The sequence below is a fragment of the Zonotrichia leucophrys genome, chromosome 19, assembly GCF_028769735.1.
Source record: "Zonotrichia leucophrys gambelii isolate GWCS_2022_RI chromosome 19, RI_Zleu_2.0, whole genome shotgun sequence".
Classification (NCBI taxonomy): Eukaryota; Metazoa; Chordata; class Aves; order Passeriformes; family Passerellidae; genus Zonotrichia; species Zonotrichia leucophrys.
The window spans coordinates 10,801,579-10,814,113 of NC_088188.1; the positions used below are offsets into that span (position 1 = coordinate 10,801,579).

General features: G+C 47.0%; 2 protein-coding genes across 4 annotated transcripts in view; one reads left to right on the forward strand and one right to left on the reverse strand.

Moving 5' to 3' along the window:
• NF1 (neurofibromin 1) overlaps positions 1 to 12,535 on the reverse strand; it is a 71,140-nt gene that overhangs the window by 12,743 nt on the left and 45,862 nt on the right. For all 3 annotated transcript variants that reach the window (XM_064728953.1, XM_064728954.1, XM_064728952.1), the window contains 7 exons: positions 4,860 to 5,292; positions 4,282 to 4,622; positions 3,365 to 3,567; positions 2,907 to 3,100; positions 2,434 to 2,574; positions 1,944 to 2,223; positions 628 to 842 (listed from right to left, as the gene is read on the reverse strand). In XM_064728953.1, coding sequence (XP_064585023.1) covers positions 628 to 842; positions 1,944 to 2,223; positions 2,434 to 2,574; positions 2,907 to 3,100; positions 3,365 to 3,567; positions 4,282 to 4,622; positions 4,860 to 5,292 — 1,807 coding nt within the window. The remainder of the gene's footprint in view (positions 1 to 627; positions 843 to 1,943; positions 2,224 to 2,433; positions 2,575 to 2,906; positions 3,101 to 3,364; positions 3,568 to 4,281; positions 4,623 to 4,859; positions 5,293 to 12,535) is intronic.
• On the forward strand, positions 6,306 to 9,641 carry EVI2A (ecotropic viral integration site 2A). Its single transcript, XM_064729411.1, has 2 exons — positions 6,306 to 6,435; positions 8,328 to 9,641. Exons 1-2 carry the CDS (start codon positions 6,332 to 6,334, stop codon positions 9,166 to 9,168), a joined length of 945 nt encoding a protein of 314 aa, XP_064585481.1. The 5' UTR covers positions 6,306 to 6,331; the 3' UTR covers positions 9,169 to 9,641.

Here is a 12,535-nt window from a genome sequence, read left to right on the forward strand (position 1 = left end):
CTGTTAACCTTCAGCAGGGAGGAGGCACATCCCCTGCCCCTGCTGCCTGTCCCTCAGGGCTCCCCCTGTCCCCACACACCTCCATGATCTCCAGCAGGCCCTGTCCCTCAGGGGTCAGGCCCTGTCCCTCAGGGCTCCCCCCTGTCCCTCAGGGCTCCCCCTGTCCCTCAGGGCTCCCCCTGTCCCCACACACCTCCATGATCTCCAGCAGGCCCTGTCCCTCAGGGGTCAGGCCCTGTCCCTCAGGGCTCCCCCTGTCCCCACACACCTCCATGATCTCCAGCAGGCCGTGTCCCTCAGGGGTCAGGCCCTGTCCCTCAGGGCTCCCTCCGTCCCCACACACCTCCATGATCTCCTGCAGGCCCTGTCCCTCAGGGCTCCCCCTGTCCCCACACACCTCCATCATCTCCAGCAGGCCCAGGCCCTGTCCCTGTCCCTCAGGGATCAGGCCCTGTCCCTCAGGGCTCCCCCTGTCCCCACACACCTCCATGATCTCCTGCAGGCCCTGTCCCTCAGGGCTCCCCCTGTCCCCACACACCTCCATCATCTCCAGCAGGCCCAGGCCCTGTCCCTGTCCCTCAGGGGTCAGGCCCTGTCCCTCAGGGCTCACCCCCTGTCCCCACACACCTCCATGATCTCCAGCAGGGCCTCGGTGACCGTCTCCAGCGAGGTGAGGGCGAAGGTCTCTCGCTCGTAGGAGCCGGGCGAGAAGGAGCGGTCGCGGTAGCTGGAGCGGAACGCGATCACCGCCGCCGACTTCACTTTGCTGATCCCAAACAGCAAATAAAACTTGGGCAGGGAGAACTCAGTCAAGCTCAGCCTTAAAACTTGCTTGGTCTCCTCTGTAGAACAAAGTTGCACATTTTATATTGACTCCAGGGACATTCAAATGCACATTTCCCGACAGGGACACAGCCAAGGTCCCTGTGCCCATTCCAGCAGCACTCCCTTGGCCACTGCCCCGGGTCAGGCACAGCAGCTCTGTTCTCCTGCCCTGACTGCTGAGACCAGCCACGAGGACTGGATTCTAGAGACTCTACAGAGCAACTTGTGTAAAGATGTGGCTCTATCTGTTCTCCTCACAGCGATTCAGAAAATGGAAACCCAGAGTGTTCCTGCTCTGAAATACTGACAGAACTGGAAGTTCAAACTGCAGCAGACTCTGCTTTTGGCTCTGGCACTCACATGAAGAAATACACTTAAAGCAGAAGAAAATGATGGCCCTGCTCTGGCACTGACTATCTGTACAGTTCTGACCTTTCAGTTGATTTCAGTGTACTTCAAACCCACTGTGTGAGCAGGAGGCTCAGCACCCCGTGCATGAGAGCACAGACACACAGACACCTCTGTGTGTGTGTGTGCACACCCACGCTCCCTGCTGATACCTACAGACAGAATGAGAGACTATAAAAAAACAGACAAGATCACATAAACTTTGAATTTTTCTTCTGCACAAAATTCAGCCTGGTTTCACATTGTGCTTCTGGGCTAAGAAGTGCCAAATTGCCAATATCAATTATTTTAGGACTGCTAAAATACAGCAGTAGATAAAATACTTGTTTTAATACTGTAAATTCACAATTCCCTTATGTAATTGGTATTTTTGTTACCATGTTATGCAACCCTTCACAAGATGTACATGAGCCAGTTTTAGCACAGATGCATTTTCTCCTTTGCCTTACCAGAAAATCACTGGTACTTTCTTCTCTTTTTCTAAAACCCATTATACAAACAATTTACATTATGCACCTGCTCTGAGTAGGATATCTTTTAATTCCATACTCATTTCTTGTTGATCATATCCTCATTCTGATTTGTATTCATGCTGAACTACAACCCACTTTTTTCAAACTCTCAGAATAGTTTGCAGAGAAAGACAACTCAAATATTTGTTAAACAAATTAAGGAGCAATCAGCTTCATTGAAAATCCAAAAAAGCTCACCACTGAAGTGGAGCTGTGAACAAGTGCAAAGGGAGTGAATGATGTTGATGACGAGCCCGTGAGTGGAAGCTCTGAGGGAAAGGGGCCCCGTGGCCACCAGCAGAGTCACCACGTGGAAGAGGTAGGGCAGATGTGCAGCCACGTCCAGGGAGTTGTTGAAGGAGAGCATGAGCATGTACCGAGCCAGAATGGCAATGTCATCCCACATCAGGTGCTGCTCCAGCGTGGGCGTGGGGGACAGACAGGTCTTGTCAATGATTTTACACATCCTCCCAATCACCTGAAAAGAGAGCAACCATTCTGTTCTACCCAAACAGGGAGCACAGCTCAGAATTTCAATAAAAACCATCAATGCTCTACTGCTTGGAATCTATTTTATCATGGCTTCTGCATTGTTGCCTGTCCTGAGTTATCAGAAAGCATCTCAGTGTCACATTAGTAAATAACTAGAAATTCTCTAAAAGGAAATGAAGGCAAAGACAGAACTCACTTTGCTTGACACCAGTTTGACATTGCCAGAAGCCAGTGCTACAGCTGTGTCTGCCATCACCTCAGCTTTGATGGAGCCCAAGCCCCCCGTGGCACTGGTTTTGATGAAACTGTCCAATACTACATCCAGGAGATCTGTTATCTGACAGAGAAAAAGAGTCAGATTAACTTGACTTTTGCACCGTGAACGACCCTTTGAACAGCAGTAATTCATTTCTTCAGCTGAAGATGCACAACTGTCACAAACTGAACCATCCATGTTAGGGACTCGTTACCCTTCTGGCAAAAAGCCCCATGTAAATTTTAGAAGCATAAAGCTGAATTCCACTAGGTTTCACTACTAGTGATTCAGAACTAGAAACTAAATTTAGCACTATTTTGTTTCATTTTCCACTTTAACTCTTTATAAAATGCTGACCAGGAAGAAGAAACCTGATGTGCAGTGTTTGTTTACAGAGGATGCAGAAGCAGTACCTGTCCCAGGCTGCCCCATATCTTGGCCTGAATGGAAGGGTACATCTGCTTCTCGTTGATGGTCATGGTGATGAGCTTGTCCAGGATGGCGGTGACGCGCTGGCGCTTGGCGTCGTCGTTGTGCTTGCAGAAGCGCACCAGGTTGGACAGCCAGGGGGTCATGTACTCCAGGCACAGGTGCTTCAGCTCAATGCCTGCAATAAAATGCTCATCACACATGGCCAGCACTGCCCCCCTCATAAATAACTCCTCCTTCAGTTTTAGTGCCTGAAACAATTACTGTCCCAGCTGAGCAAAGAACACTGGGCCAACAGAGAGCCTTCAAAGAGGCATGGCGAAAGGAGAGAGCAACAGAGCCAGGGAGGAAGCTCAGTTGACTAAACAAGATCTAAAATCCTTTTAGAGATTAGTATCTTTTCAAATTCATGGTTGGCACTAACCACACTGGAGTTACTTACTGGATTTGCTGAATCCTGAAATACACTCCTCCAAGAACTCCAAGGTGAGGTGTGGCTCATTTGCTGCAAGAGTCTTACTGATAGATACAATAAATAGTGTGTTGTTGGCAGGAATACACAGACCTGAAGTTTCCAGTAACTGGCCCTCAATCTTTAAATTAAAGGTACAGGTTAAGGCACATAGAAGATTATAGGCAGCAGACCTGTAACAAAGCAAACAATGTGATTTGTAAGAGCTTTCCTGTACTTCTGAACATATACATATTATACATCACAGTACTGACATTTCAAAAATCAATTCAATGCTGCTATAGTAGAAATTACATTTAAATTCCCAAACGTTTTCCCCTGGACAGGCTACAATTTGGAGCAAAAAAGAACTTCCTTGGAGAAATAGAAGAAATGACTCCTCCACTTGCTCTGAACAATTGCTGATAAGGTTACAGAGTATGTTTGAAGGGCTTTGTATTGGGTTTCCCAGAACACCATGGAGTTCCAGGAAATTCTAAATCTCTCCAGGTGTACCTAAGCTGCTGGGAGAGAGCCTGCCCAAAGCCCAGGGGTGCCCCTGCTCAGCACCAAGCCTGGGGGAGCCTGTTCTGACACAAATCACAAGCTGCTCTAAGGGGTACAGCTCCCATGCTCTTAAATACGAAGCTCAACACCATGGAAATGGTATGTACCAATAAACACAGAGTGCAAAGCAGAACTACTGCTTCTCATAAAGAGAAATTAAGTTTCCTTCACGCCTTCACTTCCTCTGACAGTGTGTGCCCTTCTTCACTCACAGGAACTCAATCTTTATTTACTGAGACCTGCATTGTACGGAGCTGTGGCTTTGCTCAAGGGGCTCTCCAGCAGTGGAGCAGCCCGAGGAGCCCCTGAGGAGCAGAGGAGCAGCAGAGCAGAGCTGTTACCGCAGGCTGGGGTCGGAGCTGCCCAGGTTGAGCAGGGCGATGTTGAGCAGCGTCCCGGGCACGTCCTTGGGGCGGATCTTGGTGTGCTGGGGGATGGAGTCGGGCTGCGACAGCTCCCAGCGCGTGCGGATGTGGATGATGGACCTGACGATGGCCTCGCACTCCTGGTGCATGAAGGTCAGCGGGGTGCCCTGGTTGGCAATGGTCAGGGTGAACTGGTTCTCATCCACCAGGCAGATCTCCTCGATCTCAGAGGCGTAGTAGATGTCGTTGAGGAACACGGTCTGGCCCAGCACCCGCGTGCGCTCCGCCGACGTCACCTGCACCGCGGTCGAGCCAACCTTGGGGACACAACAGAAAACTGCTGCAGCACCTCTGGGTAATCACACAGACAAAACACTCACACTCCTACTTTTAGCAAAGATGAATGTATGAAATTTTGTGCTTCCTAATGGGGTGTACTAGAAAGCTGTGATTTCTCCTCAAGACAAGGGAGGAGAATTAAGAGATAGTAAAATCATATTCCAATCCCTAAACAAATATAACTGATCACTAGGAAAAGCATTAAAAGCACTTACTTTAATAGAAACTTTGGTGTCTTTATGAGCCAGTTTGAGAGCATTGTGAAACACTTTCAAGTCCTCCTCCAAAGCCAAGGTAGCTGCTGGGAGTTTCTGCTGGTCGTGTTCGATGTGCTCTGCCAGCTTCCCTGGAGAGTCTATGAAAACAAGCCTTTTGCTCCCTTTCAAACCTGTCAAGAGCCTTTCATGGTATTTGGTGTATTCTCTGACCCAAGAGTTACAGTTATAAATAAAAACTGCTGCAACATTTTCATAAGCAAAGCCTGGAAAAACTACAAACCATTTAGAAAGAAAGTCTGTTTTAAAGCGATTACTGGGGCCAGCATGTGTGAGGTCCACCACAATTTCATATGGCTTTGCATAGTATGGCTTCAGGGTCAGCAGCACGTGGTAGATCAGCAAATCCCCGTTGATCTGACCAGTCTTGAACCTGCAAGACAGGACAGACACGGCTGGGTCATGCCTGAGGCCCAGAGCACAAACCCTGGGTGCCCAGGCACACCAGGAGCGCCCCAGTCCTGCCCTGAGGCAGAGTGACCCCGGTGCCAGTCCTGCCAACAGCCCTGGGCCACAGCAGGGACAGCACAGCGGCCTCAGCTCTGGGCACCTTTAGTGCCCGCGATGAGGGGGCCTGGATCCAACCCAGCTTCATCCTCAAGTGCCCCACAACCTCTAACTTTGTAACAGCCTTAGACATTCAAATCATATCTATACTTGTATGTGGAAAAATATATTTGTCTCAGGAGTCTTAATCATCCAACATCCACACCCCAACTTTTTCAGAGGGTCCGGAGCCACTCCAGTTACTCTATCCTGCAGCACTCCAATGCTTGGGGGTGTTTCTAAGAATGGTCAGTCCTCTGAGGAGGACAGAGGACTTGCCTAAAACAATACCTCTTTTCAACAACATTCACATAATTGAGAATATTTTTTCTCACTTAAAAGTTCTCTGAATTTTGAGCCTGGGCAATGCATTTGCCTAAACGACATCTCCAGGGTTCACACAGCAGACTGAATTCTAGTAAGAATTAATTAAAAATGACTTCATCAGCAGCTTGTGAAATTTTAAAGTTTTTTAAATACCTGTCACTGTTCTGAGCTGTCATTAACTCAACTCTTCCAAGGCAAACGACAGGCTACAGAAGAGCTGATAAATGCTCTGAGCACAGGTGTAGCTTTAAGGCTTTTGGGACACTTCTCTTGATAGCACCTGAGTGCAGGACAAGTCAGGAGACAGAACACAGAAAACTCATCTGCACAAGAGATTTCCACCCCCATGTTACCTCCGGTGGCTCTGAGAGCTAAGTTGGGCAAGTGGTGTTTTTCCCCAACATGTCATGGTAGAGCTGTTACCAAAGGAAGTGTGTCATAGCTGTGGGTTTTAGTTCCCCACTTAGAGCCACATGTCATTGCAGTTACAGGTTTGCCTAAAAACATCAGCACTGCCCAAATCTCCCTGCTGTACACTGATGGCTGCCTGCATCCCAGGAGCAAATCTATGCACAAAGAAATCTTATTGCCAAAGGACTAAATATCTGAAACATCCATGTTCTGTCGACTGCATCTTGGCAAGGTAAGTACACATTTTCCTTCTCCTATTTTAAGTTGTACTTCAGAGTTTCTTACATTTTGTAGAAAAATACATGAAAAGGTATTTTTACAGAAATTTGAGTAATTAAAAAATAGCAACAAACTGTAGACACAGTATCTCCAACTGAATCAGGGAAGCTGATATACTGAATTTTTCATCACGTTAAAGGTTATTCACAGTCAGACTGAGGAATTGACAGTGACAGTCACTACTTGGCTCTGTTGTCCTTGCAGTGCAGATCTCGCTGGGTACTGAGACCCTGTCAATACCCAGACACAAAGGGTTGAACTAAAAAGAAAACCAGCTCTTTAAAGATCAGTTCCTTTGCTCTTGTGGTTTCAAGAGCAGCCCCTCACAGCCGAGCCCGCTGATTTGTAAGAAAAGCACATCTGGAGTGGGAGCCCACAATGAACACTGGGCTCAGTGTGCTGGGGCAGAGCTGGAGCTGCACCCTGGGCAGGGACAGGAACACTGGGCTGGCCCTGCCTGTCCTGCTCCAAACAGCTGGAAAGTTACAAACCCCAAGCTTTGCTGGGTTTGCTTTCCTTCTCCTTGCCAAAGTATGCTACAAGGAATCACCCAGGTCACCACCACACACGCACAAAATCCTACCTGAGCGGTCGCTTATGACCAAGATGGTTTCCAGTTCAAACGGAACAAACAGGATTAATCTCAGGATGGAGAACAATTTTATGTTATGGGTGAACTGCAAAGTTACAGACAGATCTTTTGTTGCTTGCTTGTTGTGCAAGGAGAGATCCCCTTACACACCAGGTGTATCCCTGCCTTCCCTTCACCTGCTCACACACAGGAACATCACTTCTCTGATGTTTCATATTTACCCACACACAAATACACTTTGTTACCTTTACAGGCAACAACCACATTTTTTCAAGAACAACCATAAAATTAACAATGTTACTTTTGGTCACTCCCTGTAGCATTTCAATTTGCACTACACAGAGTGTGTAACACTCACGGGAAACGCTTTGGTCTGGTACCAGAGCCAGAAGAAAGCCTCTGGTGGGACACAGCCTTGCCCACTGCCTGGGTCACTGCTTGGCTGATTTGTCACTGCTAATCTGAGATAATTAATATTATCTTCGTATCAGACCAACCCCACTCTCACATTCCTACCCGCCAGAAAAGTTCAGGTACAGATTTGAATGCCACACAAATGTGAAACAGAACATATGAATGGTTACTCTCATTTGCATGCTTATCGGTGGCGTTTTACAGAAAATGTCACAATCTGCAGAATGTTTGGGAGAAAAATACAAGAAGTACATTTGTGATGAAGAGCTTTTTGTACAAAAAAGCAGAAAAACAAGAGAACAAAGATTTTCCCGGGCATTTTAAACAGCTGTGCTAGGAACTACACACAGTTCACATTAAGTTATTGCTGTCACTTACAGGAACATTTTGGGTTCAGGTTTTTCCCTGCCCATCTGTTCCCTGCAGGGTTCCCCTGCCTGGCCCAGGGGAGCTCAGGGAGTGAGAAGCAGCCAGGGATGTGTAACCTCCACAGGGCCTTTGTGTAAAGCAGAAGTGATGACCGGGGTAACGTGGGCAGCTTCAGAGAGAAGGAACTCCCCGAGTCTGCCCTGACATCACGGAGCCCCCAGCAGGAAACACTTCTCTTTTTCTCTCCATGTTCTTTTTTGATCTTTGTAAGTTTTCTGTAACCTCAAACTGTCAGAAGTTTGAGACAATCTATTCTTTCACAATCTGGGCACCTGAACTTGCCCTCCTACATCCCCCAAAATGAGGCCATGTATTTTTCACCAAGAATCCTGCTATTCCCTGAGAAGTCCAATCCAAATCTCTAAGAAGCAGCACCTGCTAAACTAGCACCCCAAATTGTATTTTTGCAGGGGACTCAACAGGAAGATGCAGACAACGAGAGGCAGTAACCCAGGCCTGGCCTTTCCTGTCATGATCATCTTCTCCCTGTGGCTGCAAACGAGTGCAAACCACACAGGCTACCCTCACCTCCGAGAAGAAACCTGGAGTCCCATCAGCCAAAACCTCAGTGAGAGTCAGAACAGGACAGAAGCAAGCACAAATTCTCCTCTGAGCCTCAATTTCAGCAGCCAAACAACTCCTTCTGAAATGCAAAGTACCCTGCCATCCTCGTCCTCCACAATGGCCCAAAATCCAACACCTTCCCGAGCCAAAACACGAAGTACCCTGCCCTCCTTCTCCTCCACAATGACTCAAAATTTGACTTCCCCTGCCCCAAGTGCAGTTTCCACCACAGGAGGATCAGAGAAAAGCAGCAAACCCAAGAGCCCAATGACCAAAGAAACCTGTGAAGACAACAAGTCTCTCATACTGATTTGCTTCATTATCATTGCAGTTCTTGTGCTCATCTGCATCTCCCTGTTTCTGTCCACAGTCATAGCAGCCAACAAAATCTCCTATCTCAAAAGAGCCCAGCAGGGCAAACGCAGGCCCAGGAGCAATGGGGACCTCCTGGCCACCAACAGCCTGTGGCCCACAGCAGCAGGAACGTGGCAGAGGATGCCCAAGGAGACAAGTGGAACTGAGCTGATAATGCAGGAGCTGGTATCAGGGAGGGATGCTGTGAACCAAAGGAAAACTGAAGATGAAACTACTGAGAAACTCACCAAAGCAGCAGATAATGAACAAGAAAGCAAAGAACCATCCCAGTCACACAAACCCATCTTAACCAATTTTGTAGTTGAGATTTAATTCACACTCAGGTAAAAATCCATCTTTTGCCTTTGTTACACCATTAATGTAAGGCAAAATCTTGTATTTCAAGTAACAGCAAAAAATCTGGAAAGCTAAATCCAGATTTTAGAGGTTTTCCATTTATGCCAGTGGGAATGCTGCAGCCATGTGTGGATCCAGAAGGCAGCAACACTGTGTTAAATAGCTTTCTGTAAGTAGTGTCAGGACTGGTTTTACTCCTTTGACCAGAAGTCAGGGTGACAGGAGCTGAACAGGATAAACCTAAAGGACAGAATCTGCCCATGCTCCAAGAGCACAGAGGGGAACAAGGAACAGACTGTCAGTCTGATCAACACTCTGAACACTAAGATGCTGCACAGGCATAACCGAGTTGCTTTTCAAAGGAAACCATACATTAGTCACAACTCTGATTCAACCACTAACCCAGGATCTAGTCCCTCTCAAAATGCCCTTTTGGATTTTCCATCAAGAACTTCTTAAACCAGCTTAGTTACTTTTGAAGCAGACTGATTGGAACCATAATTATTGTGTTTCCACACTGACTATGAATAAATAAAGTTTGTAGTATTTGCTAGAATATGAGAACTTGTTCAATTTGTTATCTTCAATAAACTTGTAGTATGAGTTTTTTAATTGCTTGCATGATACTATTTCTCTAAGTCAGATGTTAGAAAAAACTATGACCAGGCATCTTGGAGTGTTTTATTGCTGTAACATTGGCTGGCTCAGGAAAGGTCTCTGATGACTCGCTGTGATTTCCTGCATCATGGAAACACACTCTACTTTCTCCTGACACCAAACAGAACATGTCAGGAATTCCTTTCAACCACAACAACTTTTAGTTTCTTTATTCTCAGAGAGCTGACCTTGCCACAGTGCCAGGGAGGTGCCTGTGGCTGCTGTCCTGCAGCAGAGCTTTGCTCTTTTAAGGAAACGTGAGAAGCTTTCCACAGGCTGCCCCTCGGGCTGAAGAAGCTCTGTTGCACTGCGGTTACAAGTGCTGAGGCTGCACAGGGCCAAAGCTCCAAACATCCTGTGCAGCTGCAACCAACAGCTGTGACACATAAGATGGCTGGACGAGTTTGAGAGGACCAGGATGACTGAATCCCCCACCCCAGTTCCACTGGATCACCCATTAGCTTGGCTGGCAGGGCAGATAGAGCAGCAGCAGGACCACGGCACTGTGGCAGCCAGGACAGAGACAGAGCTCAAAAAATTCAACTGCCAGGCTCAAAGGTGGGCTGTGTGGTGAGGAAAACAAAGCTGGAAGGAGTCTGCATGCTTAGCCTAGAACTGGGAATCAGCTGTGGGGGCTGGAGAGAATGGGGAGGAGACAAAGAAACCAGACGAGAAACACCGGGTTAGTGTGAGGATGGGATCAGGATGTGTGTGTGCTGCAGGAGCAGGCAGAGTGTCAGAGAGAGGGGCAGTGCAGTCAGAGAGGCACAACAGGAAGGGCTGCAGAGGAATCTGTCAGTAGCTATGGCAGAACACAATTGCAAAGTGCCATGAGACATATTTGGAGTGGGTTTCTTTCCGCCACGCAGCCTTTCCAGGCAAAAATGCTCACAGAGACCCAAGAGAGCAGCTTGGGTTACACTCCAGGGTATGGACAGGGACAGACAGGGGAAGCAGCTGCTCCGAGCACAGCCCTCCACCAGCGAGGGCAGCTGGTCACAACCCTGTCCACACAGAAAAACAACCAAGCAAGTAGGGACAGGCTGAGGGTGAAATCAGATTTTGCCCTCTGCCTCTCATTGCAGCCACACAAGGGAGGATGTGCAAGCAGCCAGCATCCCATGACCACAGAGCTTTCCATGACTCACCAAGGAACCCAGCGGTGGTTTCCCACTAATAACCCTGAGAGCACAGCAAACCCACCACTGAATTACATCAGCCACTCCAATCCAGCCCAAACTCGCAGAGTTTTTGATTCCCACAGAAGAAACCGTAACTATTTTCTACAAAGACAAGCAAACAGGTATTTGAGAATTTCCACATCAATAGACAGAGGTGCCTGATGTGGCAGGAGCCACAAACACCTTTCTGCAGAAGCCAGGGCGGGCAGATCAGAAGTTTGCCCGTGGGACAGGGGACACAGGATCTGATGTGAGATAGGAGCCCCGAGCTGCTGGCGCAGACGCTTCCTGCCGGGTTGGCAACTTCCTCCCTCTTGCACAAGGTTCTGCATGAAAAGAGCCATTTTCCCCTGCCTGACTCCGAGCACACACAGCCCTCCCGAGCCTCCAAACAACACAGGCAGACGCTGCCTGCTTCAGAGAAGATAAATGTGCAGGTAAGGATCACATTCAAGTACTGAGCCTATTCTGAGAAGAGGGGAGCAGGATAAAAACTGAACAGAATCATTTTAACCCATTACAAATCTGTCAGAGTTTACATCAGGACGTTCTCTAGTCATTAACTTACTGCTCATGTGTGTTTACACTGCTGCATTTAAAATTTAATTTTGTGTATTTGTAAACCCATAAAGACTCATGCATATTAATTTCCCAGAAATAGCTTCACAGGACTAGCACTATAGTAACTAATGAATTAGCTCAAATTGCATGAAAGTGACTTTAGAAGGAAAAGAGCTGTGTAGGGGATGAATTTTTATATAATTTATTTCATATGAAGACATTTAGAGAGCTGAACTCTAATCAGTACAGGGAAAAAAAAGTCTGTTTCATGCCAACAACTCAACATTTGCACAATCTGCACGCAGGAATTTATTTATAAAATACTTTACCATTAGAATGCTGTGTCATTACAGCATAAGTACTTGGAAAACTTTTAAATATTTTGCTATGCTGAACAAATATGAGAACAGGAAATAAAAGTTTAAGAGAACTGTAAAAAGCCTTTTACTTCTGTCTCAGCTTATATCACAACAAGTCACTGCTTCACTTCTGACAGTCCTGTCTGTCAGTGCTGCAGAGTTTGTTCCAGGTCCATAAACAATTACATGATAGTTAAATGTTATTTTGAAACCTTGTGAGGACTGCTCTGTCAATGCCTTTTTCTGATAAGGTGAAACAAGATGATAATAAGCCATTACCTTCAAACAAGCCACTTTATTAATATGATCCATAATGCTGAAAATCTGCTGTTATTTGTAAAGTCAGTGCCAAACCCACTGATCATGCAGATGGGAACAGGCTTGAAATGTGAAATATTGGGGAGACTGTTATTTTCAGCCTGATGGTATTAACACAGAATGTCTGGTGGCAGTAAAGTGCAGATATTCAGTGTATAAGTTACCATGTTCTACTTCTTCCCTGCAACAGCAGAGGACCCTTGTAAAGAGGCTGGAGGGAAATGGCCAGACAGCAGGTGATGCTGGCTGTGCTCTGTGGGGAGATCT